Here is a 26,310-nt window from a genome sequence, read left to right as displayed (position 1 = left end):
TACCAGCAAGTTCAAGCACCTTAGTACAAAAGTAGCATTTGAATATGATGACCTCAGAACAGAGAACAACATGCACAGACACAAAACCAAATCCATCCAGGTGTGATGAAATCCCAGTATAGGATCATAATGGAAGGAATGAGTCATGTCACACAGTTGGTTCAAAACAACTTCACTCACTGGAACCTTACACTACTGTAACTCATTCCATAAGACAGCAATGCTATTTCTACAAGAAAGCAAACCAGAAGAAAACATGAATAAATAAAGCATGGAAAATGCTGAATAAATAAAAGTTTATATTCACAATTGCAGAATTTATAAAAAAAGGCAATTTTCCATTACTATTATTTTAATTGTTGAGTGACTGATAAAGTTGTGGGGCTTTTTTAGCTATAGAGTTACTTGCATATAATATAGCATAATCTTTGGCCAGGTCTTCAGCAATCAATTATTTGTATGTCACCCCATCTAGACATAGATGACAGCTCAAGCAAAGAGCCTGAGACCAGACAGCTCAAGCAAATCGCTGAGATTTCAGCTTATAAAGCATTTATTATCTTGATTCATAACATCAAATGTAACATGCATTTCTCAACTTCAAAATAGGAATACTGGGAAAAGTCCTCTCTTCTGAAATACTCACAAATCTGCCCATTACTGGTGACTGGAAAACTTTGCTACAAGGTGACATGGATTTGCTCTGTGCTCCAGACCCAAGGCACTGGCAAGGGTCTCCCTTGCTGAGGCACAGAATAGAAGGGCTACACCCCTTCCCCCCCTTCTCCTGAGTGTAATGAAAGCGTGAGGTTAAGGTTAAGACTGATGCAAAATTAACATGCATCACATTCGCCATGGTAACTGTTCACATGCGTTGTTTTCTGTAGACCAAACCTTGGTAAACACAAGGTAATTCAAGCTTTACCATTCCTCAGTGAAAGAAAGGTAAACAATTACATGCATCCTGTAGGTACCACAGTATTCATTCTGTTACCATGGAGCAGCCCTGAGCCATTGCTGTGTCCAGCCCAACAGCCTGTCACTCTGACCAGAGGACAAGGAGAGGAATTCACATGAGTCAGCAACACTGGAAATGGGATTCCATTCAATTTGTCTCGTATAATTACCTATCAAAGCCAAATAATAGTTAAAACCAGACTTTTTTCCCTTGATTTAAAGAATCTTAATGACCAAAAAAACAACCCTTTCAAATATAAATTGATGCTCCAGTAGGGATCTTCATGTTGTTAATGGGAAGATACACACACGCAAAAACAAAATAAATCCCCCCCAGCCATGGCTACACTTATAGTCCAATCCAAACCAGAGGAAAGCAAGCAAAGAAGTACCCGAGGAGGAGTCAGGAATAAGGATTCTGCTGTTCACGTTATTAAAACATGCTTTTAATTTCTCAGACTACAAGCTAAAGCCTGTAATAACGTCGTTGGAAAACAGAAGGCTGAGTGAGCATCTGAGGGTGAAAAGGAATGTTTTTACAGGCGCAGTTAGTAAATACCACTGGCTCCTGCAGACATTCTTCCTTAAATGGAAATTAACATTGCATTAGGTTAGAAAAGAATGTCTTGATACAATAGATGCGATAGGGTAGCTATTAACCTTTTAGCACCTGCACTGAATGAAACAAAAATTAGCAGAAGGCTTTATATATACAGCTTTCTGTTCAGTAAATATTTAAAGCTCTTTCCCTTCCCTGCCACATGATTCTTGGCTGTGGATCTGGAAGAGCAAGGAACCCTAAAGTCTCACAAACTATATTAAAATAATGTGGAAACACAAAGTTTTTTGCATATCTATGACTAATTGTGAGGGCACTAGACAATTTAAAGAAAGGAAACTACTCTAGATAAAATCAGAACTGAACCGTCACCCTAAAGTTGAGCCAAACTTTATTTCAACACTGAAATAACTCTGCATTGCTTTGATTTTATTTCTACTTCCTATTTTTTATTTTCATGTCCCCCTGCAACTGCTTTTTCCAGCCAAGAAAACAAGACTTCTCCCTCCCCCGAGATTCCTAAGAAATTTAACAATGTAATGGACAAGGGCTGAGGTTCCACAACAGCTAGAATCAGCAAGAGACCATTCAGTTATACTCCAACTCTTCCTCTTTCCTGCTCTGGCACAAGGGCATCTACCAGTCCTCCACACCCCTCTGCTGACACTGGCAAATCATTAAAGGGAATTTCCTAGCAAAAAGGTACCTCTATGAAAATTGAACAATATTTTGTACACCTTGGTCTAGCTAATTATAGGATCAAATGGGTACCAGGACCAGCACAGGCAAGTCAGGTAAAAGCAAGGATCTAAAACTGTCTGGACATGGAAAAGGATAAAATCTCACAAAATTAAAACCTCAGCAATTCAAACCAGAGAAACAGGGGTTCAACAGAAATTCATCTAAAAGCATGTACTAACATTTAACATTACTAACTATTTTGGGATATAAATAGTATGCCTGATAACACTAATAAACACTATTTTTAGAGGGAAACAAACTATTCATTCAGACTTCAGAGCTCCAACACAAGGCCCAGGTGACTTCTTGAACCTGCAGGCTGTTTGTGCTGCAGAACAGTTTTCCCCTTGTAACCTGCACAGCTGCTATTACTCTAAGTTGAGAAAAGAGGACTACTGCAGAGCTCATCCATCCAACCATTGCAAGTTTCACCACAATTCCACATCACAGCATAGCCCTGTGTTAATATTCCTTAGCTAAAAAGCCCACCAAGAGTCAAAGACTGGATTAACATGCTTCTTCCCACATGTTCTTCTTGGCTCCATATGCAGCAGGGCCATTGCAACTGAAAGAAAACTGCAACACAAATATAAATGAGCAGAATGGAGAGACAAGAACAAGCTGGGTTTAACCTGCCTTGTCCAACATAAACAGCATGAAGTCAGAAATGCCTACAGTCTGGTCAAACAGCCCAGCCTCACCTTCTGTTCATCCTGACGCCTGCACTGCCCATCCTTCTGTCTTGGCACATTTACCTGTACAGGAACTGATAGCACCAAAAATTAATTCAATTAATCCCAAAAATGTTAATCTTCAGACCTGCCACTTGCCCTATTATTAAAACAGGTGCACAAACACAGCTGAGAGCACAAGGACCTGGCCGAAGTCCATGTGAAATTTGTAATGAATTACCCCCTCTCTTGGCACAATATACAAAAACACATTCAAATATGTATACCTTGTGTACATAGCATACCTCACATTCATGACCTCTCCTGCTAACATATGCAAATCATTTTAGGAAAAAATATCCATTAAAAACAGGACCACAAAGGATCATAACACAGGCACTGCACTATGCCCTATGCTGCTAGGATTTTAGTATTCTCCTATTTCTGCTTTAAGAAAATTTTCCACATCTTTTAACAGGGAACCCCTTTTTATAAGTAGAGCTTTGTACACATACACACTTCTATGCCTTTTTTTTTAACTGTACTTATGACATAAATTGTAAAGATAAAAAGAAGGTATTGATAATTTCGCTGCAGTAGTTTATGCCTGGAATATAAGTGGGGCCTAGGATTTTTCTGGCTATCTTATTAAATGGAGTTAGGAGAACGAAAGGCTCTGACTCTCTTCTGTAGCTCCTTTTCTATTTATGGTTTGTGTTTGAAGACTGTTTCTAAACTGGAGAGGGAAGCAAGACACAGGTACATCTATGCATTCTCATACCAAGCACCCACAAAGGCTTTCACAGTCATTCACTACTGACACAAAATGCTGTAAGAAAGGTTTTCTCCCAAAATCTCAGCTCACATTGCAAACAACCAACTGGATTGTTGAAAACAAAAACATACCTTGAAAATAGGATGCAGACTGATTCACTTACGCATTGCACTCAACCTAATAAGATTTTGTTGCAAGAACAAGAAGAGATTACAGAAAAAAAACCCAACAACATGCAAAGAGCCACATCCAAAAAAGGGGCAAAAAAGCACTTTGCCTAGAAAAGCAATCTTCATCACTGGAAATTTTAAAGTACACATCAATGGAAGATAAGTATCAGGAATAACACAGGTGTAAGAATGCTGTTGGGACAAGATGACAAACTAGACAGCTCTTCAAGGCTCCCTACAGCCTTATTTTCTAGGAGTTTTTAACAGTAAACTCTTTGCAGGAAGAGTTGTGATGGCAACAGAAACAACAAATAAGAATAACAAACTGCACCAAGAACACATTTATCCTCACCAACCTTCATGCATCTATCCCACAGAAACCACCTGCAGCTGCACAGTAAACTGGGAGGAACAAGTGTGAGCAGCAGGGCAATTTTGCTCTCACACCTATAGGATTGGGCTGGCTCAATCAATGCTGACTCTTCATCAGAAGACATAGGTACACAACAAGAATTCCTCTAAGCAGAATGTAGTTCAAATCTGAGAAGGTAACAGTCAAAAAAAAAAAAAAAAAAAAAAAAAGGAAATAAAAAAAGTTGTTCCACACCTGCTTTGCTTTCAAATACATTCCCACTCATCCCTGCCAAGGAAGGATGTTGGCTTGTTTCTGGAGTGTTTTCAAGCACAGAATATCAGTTCCTAAATTATATTCTTCCCTTCTTGACCTTATCCAACTGACTGCACCAGTGTATTAACTTCAACTACTATTAGTCTATCACACCTACTGAAGAAACTAGTTCACACCTACTTTCCCTGTTAGCTTAATCAAAATTACTACCTTTCTTACAACCTCTGCCTTCCTGCTAACACAAGGTATTTACAAGATAACTACAATTGACTTCTGTGATGGTCTCAGTTAAAATAATATGAAAGAAAGATCAGCTAAATTACACTGCCTGTTCATTAGTCAAGAAAATTATGTAAAATACATCTCCCACTAATTTACTTGCAACTGACTCCTATCTAGATAACATCTGCTGATCTAGATTTATGAACCTAGAATTGCTTTTGTAATTATAATCATAATTTTATACTCAAATTCTCTGAAAACTTCTCCAGTATTCCAAGGTTTCCTAGAAATCAGTATTACCAGACCAGAGACTACCACTGGTACTGGTGGACACCTGCATTGAGAGCAAGTTATCTGGACATGATCATTTTCAAATGTTTATCCCTACTGAACCAACTCCCTAGAAAAACCTTTTTAATATGAATACTTACACTTGTTTCCACTGGGCAGAAAACAGAAATAGTTCTCCAACATGTACTCCTAATGGCAAGTGCTCATCAATGTAGCATAGTAATACAAATCTAACCAGAAAGATACAACAACATTATGACTTACATAACTTACATTATGACTGAATAATTGTTCGAAGACAAGAACTGCACTTTTAAGTCAGATGGCTCCTACAAATGAAATGTAACACTTGGCCATGGCCATGCTACCAGACCTTGGAACAGAAAACATTCATTTAAAGTATCCAAACCTACTGTTTGAAACAACCCCCTTATTTCCCATTGTAATGGGCTAACAGCACACATTAGTAGCTCTGCCTGAAGTGAGATGGGCACACAAGAGGCACAGAGCCCAGTACTAACACCATCACAGCTGACAACTGACCATAACCCCAAGTCTAAAGCAGCTGGACCCTTGAGGATCTTCCCTGGCAGATAAATGCAGGTTCTGCTGAAAGCAGGACAGGTCTGACTCAAACTGCAGTGGTCACAATTCTCAGTAAGAGATGCTGCTGTACTTCCAGAGGAAAGATCTGAAAATTGCTGGTCGAGAAGTTTATCTTTGTGTGGAGCCAAGTGTTGGAAACACTAAGGATTTATCTGACTCCACTGGCTTTGATACATAACTTATTTATAAACCCTTAAAAAAAAACAGACCAGAATTGTAATTTTTTGTTTTTCTTTTTAATCAATCCAATGGGTTTTTTTATTACATTTCTACAGTGCTTTGATTTGTGGTTTTCTGCATATGCTCACCCTCCAGTGAGCAACAGTTCTGGCAAAGCTACCCATGCTGAACTTTTAATTATTCAACAGCACAGACTAAACATTTACCTCTATTTGCCACAAAGTGCATGCACTGCTACAGTCTATTCTTAAAGACAAAAATTTTAATAGAAGTATTTGTAAAGAATGCCTGTTTTGAAACACAGCATTCAATTTCTTGGTGAAACCCTTTGGCAAGGATATTGTGCATTCCTAGGAGGATTTAAATTAGCTTGCCGCAGAACAAAACCTGGGTTACGGATAGTAACTTGGATACAGTCACACACACACACAAAAGAGAACATTCTCACTCCTCCTGATCTTTTTCCTTGAAAAACCACAACCATCAACATGCAAAGTCCGTTTTAATAAGATAATGCGAGGGGGTTTTGGGGAAGCAAAAAAATACTTATTGCAATACAGTTTCTACACCAAGTTAAACCTGTTTGTACTTCTCAAAACTACTATGGAATGTAACTTTGCAAAATCCTACAACATTTGGAGCTGCAACTTTTAAACAGACATTTGAGAAGACATTTAACATTAAAGAGTAGAACTTTACATCTCAATTTGAAATTCAACTCCTGATTTTTTTAATATGATTTGAGACATGCTTGCTTAAAGTAATTTCTTAGTTGGTCGCTCAAAACTCACTTTCCTGTTTAACTTATGAGTAGGGCATCAGAATAAAGACAGGCCTTAACATAAAAAAAAGAAATTTAAACCAGTCTCATTAAAACAAGGCTTCTCAGCATTCAGTTCCCATCTTTTAGGAAATCTTCATATACATGATAATTAGCTTCCTCAAAGGCTAAGGCTTAAATGTCATTTCTTTGTGTTGTAAATTCTAATTATTCATAGTAAATAAATTAGTGATACTCTTTTATTCCTTAAAGCAATGCAGAAGCTTGAAGTAATCGTACAACTGGCAAAAATTAGGAGTTCCAAAAAAGGGAAGTAAAACTTCATTCTTCACATTCCAGTAGACTTAAAAAGGGGTCCATTAACACTAACGGGGAAAGGGCCAGTGACCTAGAACTTTACTTATGGTCCAAAACTATTAATGAAGTCTGAAGAATAGGAGTAATGGGTATTCAAAATCCCAACTCCTGTGATGTAGCAGGAGAATGAATAAGCTGTGCTCTAATTTACTCTGACATGCAGCACATCATGGCTGCAGAAGCAGTATGTTACAACAGACCATCTTTCAGGAGTCACATTCTTGGGAAACAGCCGATTCCCGAGGATTCTCACACAACGTTTAGTTTAATAGCAAAATACATTAGAAATAAATGACATATCTTACATATAAGTCATGAAGAAAGAAAAAGAGTTGAGGGAGGAAGAACATGCTATTTAGCCTTACTTGAGGCAAGAATAAAATCAAGTGGACTTTATGATCACTCTAACTTCATGATTATTATTGAGCTTTATCCCATCTGTAAATTTTAGATTAAGGACACCACAGTTATTCACTACTGGAAGACAGAGACAATTTGAATGTGTTCCTTGAAAAATTCCCCTGAAAAACTGTCAAAAGAAAAGGCTTTTCAGCATATCAACAGACAGCTCTTGTTCCCTGGAGCATTTTATAGACAAATAAAAGCATAATATAAACCAGTATTAAAATGACAAAATTATTTTGAGCTTTCCTCAGACTTGCTCAGATTTGGGCTCCACAACTAAATCAAGCACTTTATTCACAAACCAGCAGTCCCACACCATTCTGATTAGCAAAGCAAGAAGAGAGTTTATTTTTGCATTGCCCATGAACAAGTTTAATAACAGCATGACTAAAGAGTCAAATCAAAATCAAAGGAAGAAACTCATTTTCAACCTCAAAACTAAGAAGAACATAACCAAAAAGTACATATCTGAGGATTCACATTGCCCATTAAGGGAAGCTTCAAAAACCCAATCAATTTCATTGGACATACAATTTAGAATTTGGCTTTCTGAATGGAAACCAAGGAAATAAAATACCATACTTGAAAAGTATACCAAGTTAAGCCAAGTTATTCACAAACAGTAGTATCATTCAGCTTTCAGAACCATCCTGCAAAGAAAAACACCGTGCAAGGCACTCTATCACTAAACATGTCTTAAAAAGAACATAGATTCTTCTTACAATAGTGAGGTAAGGACTTTCTTATGAGCACAAAGGCAGCCACATAGTTTTTTATAAAAGCAAGCACTACCAGGTGATTAAGATATTGGGATCAATTTGAAAAATTATTAAATTTTTCTGTTAGTCAGAATAAACTTAAATTTTAAATAAATAAATATTAAAAATAAATTTAATGCTGTTTTCACATTGAAATTTAATCTATCTGTAACTGGAGAACAGATACATTTGTATGTGCATTCCATAATTCACCAAGATTATGAATCTCCTAGAAAGCTCTTGTAAGCAGTACTAGAATTCTCTAAAATACCATAAATATGAGAATACATATCTATCCAAATCAGCACTGAGTATTTTTATTAGTAAAAATACTTCTGCTTCAACTAAAATGCTTCAGGTTAAAGAATGAGGAACAACCTAAAAAATATTTCCTACTTAGAATTACTGCATTAGGGGTATCATTTGTGGATTCATATTGATTTCATTTTTTGAAAAAACAGTTGAATTAAGGTCCCTAGGTCCCTGAAACATTTGGAAAGAAAAGGATCTGAGAAAAATGTAAGCTTTTACTAGCTTCTGAAGAAGTTACCTTGAGAAATTCTTAATAAAAAAGAAACAACACACACTCACTCTCTGATCTGTGTCTGATGACCAGTAACTAAGGAGAACCAACAAAAAGACACTTCTCTCAGGTATGCTGCAGCTCACTTACAACAGGAACTAAGAAAACCAACAAAAATAATAAGCAATGCTTTATACTCCATTTACTCTTATTTGAACATGATTAAAGTACCAAATCAGAGTAATTTCTGAAACTAGGAAATTAAGTAAACAGCAGGAAAAGGAGCTAGAGGGTTTTTAGAGCAAGAGCACATGAAGAAGAAGGGCTTGTTCAGCCTGCTAAAGAGGAAGTCAAGGAGCAGTTTAATAGCAAGCTCGATCTGAAGGTTAGTTACAAAGATGATGGGAGCCAGGCTGTTCTCAGAAACAGCAGATGATAAAGCAAAGGGTACAAAATGCACCAACTGGATACTAGGAACAATACTTCAGTAAGAGAGCAGCAGCACAGCACTGGGCCAGGTTACTCAGAGACAGTTGGAGAAACATCATTAAAGACTTTCAAGCCTCAGTAAGACAAAGCCAAGGCTGACCAGATCCAGAGCTGCTCAAAGTACTGCTCTGAAACTTCCAAAGGCCTCCTCCAATCAACATTTCTATGCACTTACAGAGCCAGCAGGGCTGCTTGATTTATTTTTCATGCTGTCACCTACTTCTCCCCAAAGTGGAAATCTCAGGGTCCACTTGGTTTTTATTTTTCTTACATTTGGGCAACAATGAGATCAATACTGCTTTTTTGAGATGATTCAGGCAAAGTGTTCTGTAATTCAAAGCTGTGTGTAAAGAAGCATTCAGGCACAAGTCCAAAGATGCATCTAAAAAAACGTGCAGAAGCAAACAATTTGGAAAAAAGAAGTCCACACAAACAAGTAATCAGATGCATTTGAAAAGTGCTCCTAAAATATCCAAAGGAAAATCTTTTAAAATCCAAAGCTTATGGTTTTGAAACAGCCAATTGATTCTCTATTATTCATTAGGGGAATGAAGATGGACTGCTTAAATTGCACACATTTTTCTGGATAGAAGTATACTTCTTCCTGTAACATTTACTGAAGTTACCCATGCCCAAAAAGTGAGCTGCCCTATCCAAATGTACTTTTACTGCTTTCACTGTTCCAACTGTTACTCTACTGGCTAATAAACTGATATATAGTAAAGTCACAACTCACACCACACACTATATAACAAAGATTTTATATATATATATAATATATATTTATAAAAAAATAATTATATATTATTTGGAACACAAAGGCATTCCAAATGCATCAAATCCAATAAAGGTCAGCTTCCAATGGATTTGTGATCTGATAATTCACTGAAATCAAATCAAAATTGCCAAGATCAGAAATCTCTCCCTGCCATGAATTATTTTCTGCTCCTTTCTCTTGGTGCATTCACTTACACTGCATTTCCTTCTAGTGCATATTAGTTGGATCATCTCATTTTTTGGCCTTTTGTTATGGAATCTGTAGCTATAATAATAATTATAGTAACAATAATTACTGAGAGCGGCAACTTTCTCAGATTTAAGGAAAAGAAGAAATCTCAAGAGGATTCCCCAACCTTCCCCCTTCAATATGAAAGGGCTATTTGATGAAAGCAAGTAAACTTACAATAAATAACTACAGCAAGCAGTGGCTGTACTGACAAAGGCTATGCTGGAAATGGATATTTGAGCAAAATTAGAAACCAAAGACAAAAATAATGAAATTTTCTAACCAGTTCATAGCAGTGTAAAATAAAATCAGTAAAGTTTGACTTGGAAATTAAGGCTGCCTTCAAATTAAGCTCAAGTGAAAAAAGCACACCCTTGAGTATATTTTAATTTTATTCAGTTCTCAAAACAAACCACACTTGGTCCTCCTCCCATCACATCTGGAAGTGATGTACCATTTCTGGTACTGTACTGTACCAGCAGATACAGCACAGTGTATAAACTTCACACCTTTTCCTCTTGCTCTTTACTGTCAAGAGACAACAATCAAAGGAGTTTTTACGGGGACTAAACAGGCAGCTTCCAAATGTCTGAAATGGGTAAGGAGGCAAAACAATTCCTTCTGCCTTATTACAGGCCCATTTAAGTACCTTGCAGCAAAAGGCACTTAAAACAAAAATTCACAAGACTTCACTTAGCTCTATGGTTCTCTTTCCAAATACTTTAAAACAGTTGAGTGGAAATCGTTCCCTCTTGTTATCTTTGGTGCAGGTTTTGGCGCTGTCGAATCATGACATACTCACAACAAGTAAACTGCTCCATCACAGTAGCAACACGACTGTATGGACTGAATTCCTGGCAAGTTCTTTGAGTCCTGGGTCAGTTGATTACAACAGTAGATATCTACTTATATTTCAACAAGAACTGACTCAACCATCATCTTCAAGTTCAACACCCCCTAAAAATCAAGGGATTCAATCCAACTGTGTATAAAACACTCTGACTACTAGATTAAATATTTAGAGGACAGGATTATGTTCTGAACAATAAAAAGAGCCTTCTGGAGATAGATGGCTTTTTACAAATCCACCTTTCAAGGACAGCTCCATCTTTTGAAGAGGATTGGTCTTGAAAGTAAAAAGCACTCATCTATGAACTCATTTAAATTATAAGCAGCAAATGCATTTAAGCAGAAAATAAGCACATTCTTGCAAAGCTTCCCAATTAAAAAAAGAAAAAAGTACAAAAAACTAAACATCCATGATCACATTTCCACAGACTTTCAAGGGTGTTAAAACACTTGACAAATAGTAAGAACAAACAAAAAAATCATCCAAGCAGCAGCAAATGCTAATTTTGTTCAAAACTATACCATTCCACAACTAGTAAAACTGTTTTTAAATTGAAAAGCAAAATACACACATCACACTTTTTTCATCCCAACACCACCAGTTCTGAGATCCCGTGTAACAACACATCGTCTGCCCTGGGTGAAGTATATTTAACTATCTGCAAATTACCCCCCTCCCTCTTGCCACATTCCCATCTTCCCCTCCTCACTTTTTCAACTAATACTTTGACATTACTGGCCTCACTAAACTCAATCCTGCAAATTCCTGACATTCATGTCTTCTTAATCTGAAACGTAACTTGAGGAGGTGGTTAACATTTGACCTTTGCTCTACCTCAGACATACCTGGAGACACAAAAAAAAGTCCAAGGCATGCAATGTGCATTCACAGCCTGAAAGGATGTTTTATTTTAAAGTTCTCAGCGCAGAATCTTTAAAAAGCACCAATCCATTAAAACTTCAAAAGATAATTTAATAAAAAATTTCCCCACAAGCACAGACCTTTGCACAAACATTACAAACTTGTACCAAGAATAAAAACATGAAGAAATAAATAAGATTAGAAGTATAGACCCAAGTTATATATGAAATTAAGAAATTAAACAGCTATGGTGAAATTAACAATTAAACAGCTACCACAACTAATGAAAACAGTCAGTCTCATTTAATTAAACTGGATACTAGAGAATGAACAACAATAAATCATGTATTGATTACAGAAGTGGACATGGTACATAACAGGCTATTAAAAAAATTAGTCAGAAACAAATGACTAAGAAAAATGGAAGATAAGGCTACAAAACAAACCAGAAATAAAACAACCAGGTATTTTGCAAAATAGAAGATCAACCTGTGCTCTAAAAGAAGCCAAACAAACAAAGGCTCAAATACCTCTACCCCTTTCTTTTTTCATCTTTAAGATGAAGTTTTAAAACTGAACTCTAAAAGATTATTCTAGCTTTAATCCACCATCCTACTTTCCCTCATTATACACTCACACAAAAGGACTCGTGAAGATTGTTACTATGCTTTAAATGGGTGCACTTTTAGTGAGGTTTTTCATTGTTGTACTTTGGGAAACAGATTTGCTACAAATTAAATACTCTCAGTGATCAATAAGAAATGTTGCATTGGTATAACACATTTTTATCTTAAATGAACTTATCAGGCATATAGGCTTCACATCCTTTCACCTCTTAATTGCTGGAGTACACTACTGCCAGTATCTGGCAGTGCCAGAATTTTGAGGGAAGAAAGAAAAGAAAGGGTTGGAATACCAGGGATGAACATGATTGTTTCATGAGCCAGTGTCTCTTTGCTAGAATACAGTCCCCATTTTCTGTTATCTCTATCTGCTTCAGGCATTTTGTTTGTCATACAGTTAAGGCATGACCGAACATGCCATTCTGAGACTATTCTTGTTAAATAAAACCTGTGGCAACCACTGATAAAGGGAATGTCCTCTTACAGACATGATGTATGCCACCTAAAATTTTAGCCAAGTTGTTAAGTCAAAACTTAGTCAAGTTCTTAGAAGTAAAAAAGCGAGAAAATAAAGTGATTTCATTTGTTCGTAAGAAATTTTTATTTTCAGTTACAGTTGCACCTTTCAAATCAACTTGTACCAGTAACTGCTAACGCATGAAAACACTGACTAGAAAATTCATGATTTTCTCAACTGTAAAATATTTCAAGGAATGTATTTCCATAACTACAAAGCAAGTAAACTGCAAAACCTTTGTTTTCAAACAAGCTTTCTCTATATGTAAAATAAAAAAGGAGCAGACAGAAGACATTATAGTCCTCTTTGGAAGGGCTGGAACATACTTTTCTTTCTCCCTTCTGACACTCAAATCCTGCTGCTCTACTTTCTCTTTGTCATGTGCTCACCTCTTTTTTCCAATACAAGTTTTGTCTATCCCATACTCATTTTGGCAGTGTTGTGGAAAATGAAGAGAGAATCCAGCCATACAGTCACTGCAGATTTAGAACTTATGCAACCCTTCCTGGTTTTTCCCAGTATTCTTCGAAAAAGTTTATCTCAGTCCCCAGATTATGAAGAAATGCAAAAGGTTTTATAAATATCACCTTGTATGCAAGCACTGGATAAGAAATGCATTCAAGAGACCAAATAATTAAAACAAAATTAAGATGAAAACAAACCAATCAACAGCACAATAGAAAATCACCTCTGTTTAGTGGCCTGCTTTTTATTTATCATGATAATCAATTCTCCCCAGACACACCAACAGAATTGTCTCTTCTAAACTGTATCTGTAGTTAGCTATCTTTCCTTATCATCTATTTTTTAGAATATCAGGACATTTGTCATCTTTATGGAAGTTCTGTAACATATTACAGGATACACATCTTGAATTTATCCTTCAGTTTAGCCTTTTTTTGTTATTTACTGTGACTTCAGTAAATCTACTAAATTGCTCCTCACTTACTGCCTCAGGCTAAAAATCCCCAAGCGTATTTAAAGAAAGATTATTACAGGTGTATTTTAAAGGGACAGAAACCATTCCATTCTGCCAAAGTGGTACAAAAGCTGTTTTTTTTAATATTGCTCCTTCCAAACTGAGATCTGATAGACCTCAAGCACATGCACCACTGCACAATCTGCACTGATTTAAAAACAACTGTACTTATGCAATGTAGTGGCAAGCCCACCAAGCACTCTTAGAAGTGGGAAGCAACACTGACATCCAAAGGTCTGAGAGTCAGCTTGAACATCACTGTATCCCATTTGCACATCAACATTTTGCATTATTTCCAGATGGAGTCAGGTAAGGTCAGCATGATTTATTAACCATAAGTTAAGCAGTGCACAAGCACCATCCAGGTCCTTCCACATTGATCCAAGGACAATCTCAATACAGAACAGCTATTCTCAACATCAATTAATAAACTGCAGCACCTAAATACAGAGCTGTAGAGATGCTTACACTCATCACAATGGAATAGATATTAACTGATAACTTGTACAATGTAGGTAATCCAGGCTTCAGATCTCATTTTCCGGTCTCTGCTCAGGCCAGCAGTAAGTGATGAAAGCTTTAGAACATAAAAACATGCAAACAACCTCCAGATCATTCTAAATAAATAGACCACAATAGACTATTTCCAAATTCTTGGTTTGATTCTGAAATATTCTTGTATCTCATAAAAAATGTAATATGCTATGAGAAGTGTATTTTTTGTATTGAGCTGCTTAGCAACACCTGCATTCAAATAGCCTCTGGGTAACTTTGACAAAAACTGATTTGACATCTGACAAGCTCCATTTTTTTTTAAATGAAATGGGATATATTAAAACACCTATTTATGTTTTAGACTAAAGAAGATTGTCAGATAAGGAGATGCTCCTCAGTTTCTGCCTCAGGCTAAAAATAGCTCCCGTATTTTGCTGTAGAAGTCACCTGCCCGAGGTGCAGCATTTCACACAAGGTAATTACAATGCACATCATCTTCAAGAGAATACAAGGTAGCTTTATGTGCACTCACTGTACAAGTTTTGTTAATTTTTGTCTTATTTCTATTTTCACAAAATTACCTTTAGTGTTTCTATGTCTTTCTAGCCATTGCAAAGTACTACAGACTTTGTCCTTTTTCAATTCTATTAGTAATGGATCAAAAGAGTAGAGAAATAGGCTGAATGGGAAATTCTTTGACAGATGTGTTAGGACCAACAAAATTCTAGTTATGCCATTCAGGAGTGTCTGAATGCAGGTACCTAAATATTTGGTTGTCAAGTGCAGGTCCCTAATTTAATTGATAAGAATGCTCTAAGTGCCCAATTCCAAAATACTTAATTGGAATGCTTTATCAGAGTACTTAACACACCAAATATATGCTTCTTAAACATTCGGTTGCAGAATTCCAAATCTGAAAACTATCACATTTTTGAGATTACTACAGTCTTTACTACCTTTGTGAAAGAAATGTGACCATTTTCTAGCTCAAACATCTTGAAAAACAAATGACAATATTAGTTAATGACAAATCATTAACTAATAATTTAAGTTCCAAACACATTTTTTACCTCTTCCCAGCATAATACAGCATAAATTAATGCAATTTAAAATGTGAAAAAAAAAAAATAACATGGACCATCTCAATTTTTCTAACTGAATAAAACCAAAGGACTGCTCTGTCAAATGGCTCTACATTCAGTTTTTAAATCTTTCAGCATTTCTAAGCATTTTGCAGACATTTTTAGCTTTTGTCTAATTGAAATGACAATGTCATACAATTGTCCTTTGAAGTACCACATTACAGACCCACACACAAAATCTTTCATCTTGGAGTTGGTGCATTAATTTAAAGAGAACTTTTTACAAAAGGACCTCAGATCTTTTATAGGAAGGAAAAAATGGTAACCTTAAGTATGGCTGTCTCAAAGACAGAAGTTAAACAACTCATTTAGCACAGGTCAAAAATATAATTTTCTACAGGACCAAGTACTTCCATGCTCCACTTCAATTTCCACATTTCAGAATACCTAGATCTTTACTCAAAACACATCTTACTCAAAACTACTCCTCAGAAGGAAACAAACTACAAAGAAAGATAAGCTTTTGACTTTGTGTTCTAGAGGCACCTGTAGCAGCTACCAGCTTCAGGAAAAAATCATTAAATAGTAACTGTGAAAAGATAATAGTTACTAAACCATTACAAAGAACAGAGCAGTCACGTATGGAATCTTTGCTGGGTTCTACATTGTGAAGAATGCATATTATAAGAGACAAAATGAGGAAAGTTGATCAGTTAACAGAGGTGTGAGTAAGGTACTGCTAAGTACTGTTTTCTGACCAGAGATCAATATGACTTTTCATATCAGGCTTGCTGAAAATATGAAGTCATGGTCCTATTTCAAATTGGGTGTAGTCTATAAAAGTTAATAAGCCTCATCACCATGAATAAAAACTACACACACTCCATCTCAATCTCTGAGTAACAGTCTGGGACACAGACTACAAGCACAACTCCTGCCAAACTTCAAACAACTAAGGTTAATAAGGCACTGCCAGAGTTCTGGCTGGGCAAAGCACTGCTTAATTGATAAATGTTAATAGTAACTCCTAGTTCAACCTGTAAAGACAAAGTGTATGGAAGAAATTGAAATTATACTTTGTATCACTGATTACTCTGCTCACTGCATCTTGGAAGAAGTATTCAGATTAAATTTGTTCTAAGAGCAGACTAAGAGTTCCTAGAGCACTTTTGAAACAGCTAATAAGAAATCTTGTTATAACACCTATTTCTGCCAGCTAAAGACTGTCTAGATTGTTGCTCTTCCAGAACACCAAATCCATCTTTTTTCCAACTGTCCTAGGCAGACACCAAGTAGAGACCTAAGCTGTTTGCAGCAGTGCACTGCAGGAGACAATGGATGTAAACCTGAAGGACAGACTGAAAGAAAGGAAAACACTTTCATCTCAAGGACAGTCATGTCCTGGTAGCATTGCCCAAAGAAGCTGTGAAGACTTCATCCTTGGAGATTTTCAAGGTCTGACTGGATGCAACAAGGTTGAATTAAAGACACCCTGATGTTCCTTTCAACCTTAATTACACTAAGATTCAATACCTACACAAAGAAAATACCTAGCACTGCCCTGGACTACACTTCCACAAGTCTCTCATCTACTAAAAAATCTTCTGACTTAAGAGATTCACTTACTTAGGTTTCAGATCAAGAAAATCAATGAAATGTTGCATAAAACACTGTATGAAACCCATACCTAGCACCATTTTTTTCTTTGGATGGTTGTTTTTTTGGGGTTGATTTGTTTTGGCTTTTTGCATTTTTGTTTGAAGGTAAGTACCTGTTGAGAGTTAAGATAGGTAAAAATTACAGATGGCATGGTATTACTTTTGTTTCTCTGAGGTTTGGGGTTTTTTTTTTTTCTTAATTTCTTTTTTTAAGCTTACCGTAAGTCAGGATGATGTTCTTTTATTTTGTATCAAAAACAGCTCCATCAAAGATGATGTGATTATTACATGGTTGTTACTTGTGGTTATTACAGAGTTGAATGGAGAGACCTAAGAGACCTAAATGTTCCATTCAGTTCTTCATAGCAGCATGCAAGCAGATCAAATACAGTAAAATCCTGAAATAAAACATCAGGGTTGTGGTTTTTATTTTCATTTCCCATGACCTTGTGTAGCACAGAAAATAAGTCATCCACTTAGTCTTTCAATTGAAATTCTTTAAATACCTAACTCCAACTTGGAGGGAAAAAAAGTTGCAGACCAAACTACACATGAGTTTACATATATGTAATGAATGTAAACTAGATATAGTTTTAAGAACTCAGTACAAATTTGTATGGAACTAATCAACAGTGGCTCTTCTGATTTGCCCTTGACCAGGATTCCCAGGTCCTTTTCCACAGGGCTGCTCTCCAGTGTTACATGCCCCAGTCTGTCTGTACATCCAAGGCTGTCCCACCCCATGTGCAGAATCCAGCACTTGTAATTTTCAAACTTCATAGGGTTGGTGATTGCCCAGCCCCTATATTTGTCAAAGTCCTTCTGCCTTCATGGCAATCAACAGCTCCTCCTAACTCAGTGCCATCAGCAAACTGACTTAGCATTCCTTCAAGCCCTGTGTCCAAGTCATTTAGGAAGATGCTGAAGAGCACAGGGCCAAGGACAGAGCCTCACTAGTGACAGGTCACCAGCCTAACCCACGTAACCCTTTGCTCACAGCTGCTCACCCACCGCGTGACATGTTTATCCAGCTGTGTGCTGGACATTTTGTCCAGAGGATCCTGTGACAGACATCATGGAAAGCTTTACCGAAATCCAAAAAGATCACAACTGGCATCCACTGATCAACTGGGGAGTCGTCTTGTCAAAAAAGGAAATTAAGTTTGACAAGCAGGACTTTTCCGTCATGAACCTGTGCTGTGATCAATGACTGCATTGTCCTTCAGGTGTTTCTCAATAATTCCCAACATAATCCTCTCCATAATTCTACCAGGAACTGAAGTGAGACTGAGAGACCTGTGGTTATCAGGGGCATCTTTCTGGTCCTTCTGGAAAACTGGGGCATTTGTCAAGTTCCAGTTGATTTGGACCTTTTCAGATTCCCGAGATCATTCAAGAATCATCAAGAGAGGTCTTGTGATGACATCAGCCAGCTCTTGAGTACCCTTGGATGAACTCCATCAGGTCTGATAGATTTTGAGGGATTCAGCTGAAGAAGCAAATCCTGTACAAGATTGGGGTTCACTGGGAGTTTACCATTCTCACAGTCATGGTTCTCCAGCTCAGGGCACTGGGACTCCAAGAGTCCACCACCAGTGTCGAAGACTGAAGTGAAGAAACCATTAAATGTCTCTGCTCTGTCTACATTCCAGTTTGTGAGATGACCATCCTCATCACATATATTATTTCTGCACTGACTTTTGCTATTAACATATTTTTAAATAGCCGTTTTTACTGTCTCCCACAGTTCTGGCCAGCTTCAATTCTGACTGAGATTTAGCTACACAAATTTTCTCCTCACAGAGGTGAAACAGCATCTTTATGATCCTCCCATATCGATGAACATTGCTTCCACTGGACATACACTTTCCTTTTTGCCTTAGCTGCAGAAGATCCCTGCTCAGACAAGTCAGCCTTTTGTCTCACATGCTTGACTTCCAACATTTCCAAATTACCTGCTCCTGTACTCTTAGAACGCGGTACTTAAGTACCAACACTGTTAGACCACAGCACCTCCAAAAGCACCTTCTCAAGGGACCTTACTCACCAGAAGTTCCCTGAGCAGCCTGAAGTCTGCTCTCCTCATGTCCATTTTAAACTTCATGGTCACTATGGCCAAGACAGCCACCAGTCACTCCACTCCAGCCCACTCACAAGCCCTGTCTGAGGAAGGCAACAAATCAAGAAGGGCACCTTTCCTAGTCAACTCCCGTAGCATCTATCTCAAGAAGTTACCATCCAGGTACTCTAAAAATCTTCTGAACCTGTTTGTACCAGCTGTGTGGTGCTCCCAGTTAACATTTGGCAAACTGAGGTCCCCCTATAAGAAGAAGGGTGGCTGATTTATAGATATCCTTTAGCTTCTAAAGGATAATTCATCAGTGCTGTCCTGGCTGGGCTGCCTACAGAAGACTTCCATAATGCAGTTTGTCCCTTAAGCCTTAGTAGCTCTAACTGTGCCATTGCTAATTCCAAGCTCCATACATTCCAGCCCCTCTATTACCTACATCACCTTCCCTGCCTATCCTGAGGAGGATAGGCAGGGAAGGATATTCCTTCCCTATCTGTCCTGAGGAGCCGGTAATTGTCCACTGGAACACAGCAGTCACAGGACTCATCCCACCAGGTTTCACTTATGGTCCTGATCACACTTATGGTCACATCTCTGGGACTACAAAAGCTCCTCTTGCTGTGTGCATCAGTGTAGGAACGTTTCAAGTGCAGTTCATTGTAGCCAGCACCTCCTGGGGATGACTGAAGGACCTCATGAGCATGCAGCTCATCACATTTTGCCATGCAGTTCCATTGCTTATCACAGGCAAACCTGGTTTTCCCCCAGGCTTGCCAGTGATAAGCAACAGAATGGGCACACCAGGCCTGGGAGGTACACACAGTGATTTAGAAGCTGCTGCATGGATTCCGGGATTGAAAGTTTTCCAGACTTTTAAGTTTATTAAAAACTTAGCTGTGATTGATTTTCTGGCCAAATAACTTCCAGTACCTAGCTATGTCAGGATATTAAAGCATACTCTTAAACAAAATAAAGCTTAAAAAAAAATAAAGATAAGCTTACCTTGTGCTAAAAGAAGATGGAAAGAAGAAAAGATGCCTTTTGAACAGGTATTGTCAAGAGACTTGGTAAAATCAGAGTTCACAAAGGTATTAACAGCAAAACAAACTGGACACAAACAATCTCAATACAATTCTTTTATGGAACCTGAAAATGCTTGTATTCACCCTGCCACATCTGAAGGAAGAACCATAAATGGAACCCTAGTAAGAGGTGTTCACTAGACAAAGCCATCAGGAGAATGGTCTAACCTATCATGAATGGTTGTCCAGGTCAAATAAATGTATTTCAGACTTCCATTATAATACTACTACATCTGCATGAATGGTATGGGTATCGTGCAGGGTTTTTTTCTAGTACTTTGAACAACCACTTATTCAGGCTCTTCTTTCCCACAACACATACGAAAAGAAACAAGTTGTTTTACAATACAACAGATGTTAGACAATGGAAAAACACTACCTCATTAATCTCAAGATATAACATGAAGGCACTTTAATCCTCAGGTATGGAATCACTAAGAAAGATAATGCTGAAGGCAAACTTCTAATCAAAAGAGCTCAACAGCTAGTACAGGATTCCACTCCTCTCTCTAGTTTCCAGCCATTCAGAGAAGGATTTCAATTCCTTTACAACACACAGAGTAATTGCCATGCCTGACACATGTAGCACTTAGTCTCCTCAGCTGAGCACACTGGACTTCTCTAGTAGCAGGAACTCTCTTTCCCCACAGAAAGCACCCCCTGCTCTGCCTACTCCCAAGGCTGTTGTTCAGTAGGACACTACCAAGCACCACATATGCAGTGCCTTCTGAACACACAGGCAGACTCCTGACAGGCAGCCATCAGTGAGGTTGCAAGAAGTTATATCCTTACTGCTGTCCATAAGACAAGAGATGAGCACAGACTGGCTGAACATCTTTTGCAGAGTCCATATCTGAATCACTTCCACCTTTCACTCCAGTATTTCCCACAAACAGGTCAGGAGACTGTGGTGTTTCGGGTCTGGCAGCCTCAGGTATAAAATACACAGAGCAGTGTTCCTTACACCTTGTAAAATCATTCATCACCCTGTTATTAACAAAAGAACACTTCCCAACTTAGATGACTTCCATCTGGTTAAGTAAAAATGTAAACTTTATCTATACTGCATGCATTACACAAAACCCAGCTAGATAACTGTCCTTCCTAAATGAGCCAAGATTTTGAATACATACATACCTTTTTAAAAAAAGTAACCACAAAAATACTTGTTATTCTCCTTTCTGGAGTTCAGAAAAAAACAACAACAAAAAAAACCTCACACAGCTATACCTGCATAATCCTCAAATGTAAAGTTACAGGAACTAAAGCTGCAGTTTCACCAGTGCAATTTGATCTGATTGGAGCCAGACAATTATTATAACCATACAAAACCTAAGTCTCACCCTATATATGGATCCTCACAAAGCACTGTAAGTGAATAATGGGAACTCTGTGTTTCTTAAATAGGCACTAGCACAACTGTATATGAGAAAAAAGCTGCAAGTAAACTCAACACCTGCATCAAGTGAGCACCTGCAAACAGAGAAACACATTCTAAACATAACTAAAAATGGTTATAAAATCTAATATTTAAGGAAGGAAACATACATAGTAATGATAATTACATATAATTCAGTTACCTTTTACAACCTAAAGAATTGTTATGAATCAACATAACCCAAATCCCATAGCACTTACTATTTAGAGCAGATCCAGCTCTCAAGAAACTACTTCACAATTGCTGAAAAGAAAAACATTGTGTTTCCAAAGCCATTTTCAAAAGTCTCCATTACTCAGATAAGCACTAGTGCTGAGAAGGTAAAAAACAACCTTTACTTTTATCAAGGTGGTCTCTAAATACAAAGCATTGTCAACTGCCAACCTGTCACCATCTGTTTTCACAGCTTCCACTGTAGTTTCTACCCTTTATCAACGTTTATACAAAATACACTGAAGAGACAAGACTCTTTAAGAACTGGCCCTATTACCTTCCCATTGAACAGGAAAGAAATTAATCATTAATGAGTAATCTTCTAACGTTTTTCATGCCCATTTCAAGATAACTGAGACAACACAAACTCTTCGTATTCTGCCACCTTTCCTATCAATAAATTCTCCAGCTGCATTGCAAATGAAATTAAATCCTAATTCTTTGGGGCAAAACCTATTTTTGTATTCAGTTTTGGGCTTTTAGGCATTTTGTATCTTCTTGGAGCGCATTTTTTTCAATAGGTACCTATTTCAATTTCAGAGGATCTTACTGGTCTCCACCACAGTGGCATGATAATCATCAGAGGGAGATATTCAGCATAAAATGCCTACTTTGTAGACAAAAATTACAAAAATTATTTTCTGAAAAGCAAGACAATGAAACACCGAGGAAAGCTCTAAAATAACATCTCCTGAGAAATAATTTTTAAACATACACCATGAAGAGCTGTAAGTGGTAAAACTCAGTGCGTACTACTACCAAGTCACGACGTACTGCACAGTAAAGCTATGCCTAGCACCTGGTGAGAAAGACAGCAAGAAACTGGAGTGTACTCCAACAAGCCATCATCTACATCACAGCCTTCTTTTGTCTGAGAACTTCAGCTGACCAGGTTGAATCAATACTTGAAAACATTTTCTCATGCCTCTCTGTAGTTGTATGAAAGACATGACAAGTAAACAGTCTGCAAAGCATAAACCGGTAAGTAGGTACTCACATTTGACACTGGAGACTGTTTTTGAAGCTGTTCACTACCAGGAATGGTCTAGTGTTCCCTAGCTAAACAATTCTTAGGAATGCATGTGGCAATGAATAAAAACATTTAAGAAAGGTTAAATACTGAAAAGAGATAGCTCTACATAAGTATATGCTGGTAAAAAAATGCAACAGTTACTAGTAGCAAGCTTCCCCAATGACACCTTGTACAACTGTTATCTACAGTTATTAAAATTTGACCCTAAAAATGTGATGAAATGCTTAATTGCTAGTTATAGAAGCAATTAGCATAAAGGTACAAGCAGTTTCCAAGAAGCGCCAACATGTGGTGACACTCAGCAAAGTTTAGGCCCTCAAAAGTTTAGGGGGCAGGTGAGAACTTGTTTCTCAATGCCTAAATATGTTGCCCTTAATAAACAAAGATACCCTTAAAAATGCAGCAAATTCAAACACAGGATTGTAATGGCTGCTGAGCAAGGAATGTGTTTTCCTGGAAAGCAAGACTTATTTTGAGTAATACTTTAACAAAACAAACAGAAGCCCCAGCCACCACCAAACTAGCAAACCCCAAACCACACCACCCAAAAACTACCACAGGAACAGTAGTTCAAAAAACTAGTTCAAAGAACTAGGACATTAGCCTCAAAGAGCAAAAAGAAACCCACCACTCAAAACCAAGCAACCAAAGAGAGTACAACTAGGGAGAGGGTACACAACAGAGACCCCTAAAACATCACGTCATACAACCCCTGCTGCAATGTGCAAAACCATTACTGGCTGGGCTAGGAGGAGTTCAATTAGAGAAGTAAAGATGCAGCATTTTAAGGTTCCTATAAAAGGCACAAAAGGCAGGTAATTAAGGGGGAAGTCCATGTAAAACAAACAAAGTGCAGTCTATGAGGCTTGCACATTCTGAAAAAAAAAACCCAAAAAGAACTCACTTGTATTCACCACTTTACAAAACAATGATACTGAAGACCTATGCCAAAACCCTTTACCTCAAACTAAAGTTTGCAAGTAATTGTTCTCAAAACCCACAGTTATAAAGATTTCTATTCTCCCTGAAACTCATTTCTCAGCCTTCTAAGACCACCTCACAAGTGTGTGCTGTGAAACTGCCTAGGATGTCAGAAGGGTTAGTAACTTCAGGTGTGAAGAACACAATTTAACCTTCTCCTGCTGCTTCAGAAACAAAGATCTTCAATTGTCTCGAGTTACTTTGATAATCAATAATATTAACCAAAAGGAATACAAGGTTTTTTTCTACAAAAATACGGTGATCACCAATACTAGTGCAAAACTGTAGACAGAAATCCAACTCTGTTCAAAGTTTCCTGTGGCCTTTCTTCTTAACTGCAAAACAAGCTAAAAGCTTAGTTATCATTCTTCTGAATTCCTCTAGGAGTATTACAAATCAATGCCAGATTTTTATACTAGTAGCAAACCACAGAGGACAGTTGTGTTGGCTGATAAAAATATCTTCCTCTGCCTCAAAAAAATGCTCTGTAAACCACTACATTTTTTCCAGTGCAGGAAATTCTTCTGTGTTCCAAACCGAATAATATTTACACCTGAACATCTATTCCAAGCTGATAAATCAATTTTCTCTCATTACTACTGTTTTGACCATATTGTAAGAGGCATGTGTCTCAGCTCCAAAAGCTTCGAGCTTACTCTCTGTCGACAAGAAGCTACTTTAAAAAAAAGAAAGGAAAAAGCCGCAAGTTATGACAGGTCTAACTTATTTAGGATAAATGACACCTCATCTGTCGGCCGCTTGGGATGCCGCCCTGCCGCGACCCCCGCGCGGCCCGTCCGCTGCCGCCCGCAGTGCGGGGAGAGCGCTTCGCCCCCTCGGCAGCCGCCCCCCCGTCCCCGCTCACCTCGGCGGCCGGGATGTTCACCACACCTGTCGACCTCCTCTTCTCCCTCAGCTTCCTCTTCTCGATCTGCCCCTTCCCCTTCCTGGAGCTGGGGCCCGAGCTCTTTCCCTTGGCGGCCAGCTTCTCCTCGCCCTGGGGGGAGCCCGGTAGGGCGGCGGGCTCGGCCCCGCGGCTCCCGGCGAGTGCCGCCGGCGGCTCCTTGGCGGGGGCGCCGCGGCCCAGGCTGGCGCTGGCGAGCCCGAGGCAGTTCAGCGCCCCGCCGGCGGGGGGCACAGCGCGCTCGGGGGGCAGGCTGGTGCTGTTGTTGTTCAGCTCGGCCGAGGGGCCGCCCCCCGCAGGACGGGGCTCCCCCCCGCCCGGTGCGCCCGGGGCCGGCGGTGCCTGCTTCGCCCGCATCTTCTCCCGCTTGGCTTTCCATTCCTCCAGAAAGTCCGTGGTGCTGCCCCCGGCGCTGCGGTAGCCGCCGGTCGCCATGTTCCCGGCGGGCTGGACGGCGAGAGCGCCCCACCAGCACCGCTGCCGCCGCCCGCCCCGAGGCGGCTCTGCTGCCGCCCGGAGAGGAGAGGTCCCGGCGGGTCGGGCGGGAGAGACGGGGGCGGGGAGAGAGGCTCGGAGAAGCACAAACACCCTGGAGAGAAACAAAGGGGGGGGGGGGGGGGAGAGACGTGAGCCGACCCGCCGCGCTGCCCATTCCCGTCCCGCCGCCCCGGGAAGCCCCCGGCCCCAGCGGACGGCTCTCCATCACCGCCCGCCTTCGCACGCTTGGCTCCCACGGCTCGGACCGCGCCGCCCGACCCCGGCACGGCGCCCCTCGCTCCCCGGGGCTCCCCTCAGCGCGGGGCCGCCCGGCGGCACCCGCCTTCTCCTCCTCCGCCCGCCCGCTGCGGCCACGACGGCCGCGCACCGCCGTCCCTCGCCCCGGGCCATCGGGTGCCATCCCCCCGAAGCCGGTGCCATCCCCCCGCCACCAGCTCGCCTGCCCGGGGAGCCGCGTTCCCGCTCGCAGCAGGGCGGGGCGAGCGCGGCCGGCGCTCACCTCCCGCCCGGCGGGGCCGCGGCTCGGGCGCTGCACAGCGCCGGCGGCACCAGGTGAGCGGCACCGCCTCCCGCCGTCCCGGAAGGAGCGCCGCGGCCCCGAGCCTTCCCCAGCTCCCTCCCCTTTCCCCATCGCGGCGCGGACACAGCCGAAGCCAGGGCGGAAACTGCCGAGATAGCCTCGACAATGGGGTGAGGGCGGGGAGGCTCCGCCCGGCCCGGTGCGGGCCGCGACCCCACCGCCAGTGCCCTGGCACCTGCGCCGGGCAGCGCTGGCGCGGGAGCGGACACGGACCTCGGCGCTCCCGAGCAGCGGCGGCGAGGGCTGGAGAGGGCGAGGGACGCCGCGGCAGCAGCGGAGTGGGGATGAGCGGGCCGGGACGCTGCTGGCCCCGGCCGCGCTCCGCT

At 39.9% G+C, this 26,310-nt stretch overlaps 1 protein-coding gene across 1 annotated transcript in view; it reads right to left on the bottom strand.

Moving 5' to 3' along the window:
• PAWR (pro-apoptotic WT1 regulator) overlaps positions 1-25,976 on the bottom strand; it is a 68,723-nt gene extending 42,747 nt beyond the window's left edge. The window contains exons 1-2 of the mRNA XM_088055870.1: positions 25,904-25,976; positions 24,868-25,495 (exon numbers count right to left, since the gene is read on the bottom strand). Coding sequence (XP_087911996.1) covers positions 24,868-25,341 — 474 coding nt within the window. The 5' untranslated portion in view covers positions 25,342-25,495; positions 25,904-25,976. The remainder of the gene's footprint in view (positions 1-24,867; positions 25,496-25,903) is intronic.
• Positions 25,977-26,310: the final 334 nt, after the last annotated feature.

This window comes from Pseudopodoces humilis, chromosome 5, assembly GCF_049639895.1.
Source record: "Pseudopodoces humilis isolate 2021_Gansu_Grassland_sample_001 chromosome 5, ASM4963989v1, whole genome shotgun sequence".
NCBI classification, from domain to species: domain Eukaryota; kingdom Metazoa; phylum Chordata; class Aves; order Passeriformes; family Paridae; genus Pseudopodoces; species Pseudopodoces humilis.
This window is presented reverse-complemented; position numbering and strand designations above follow the sequence as displayed.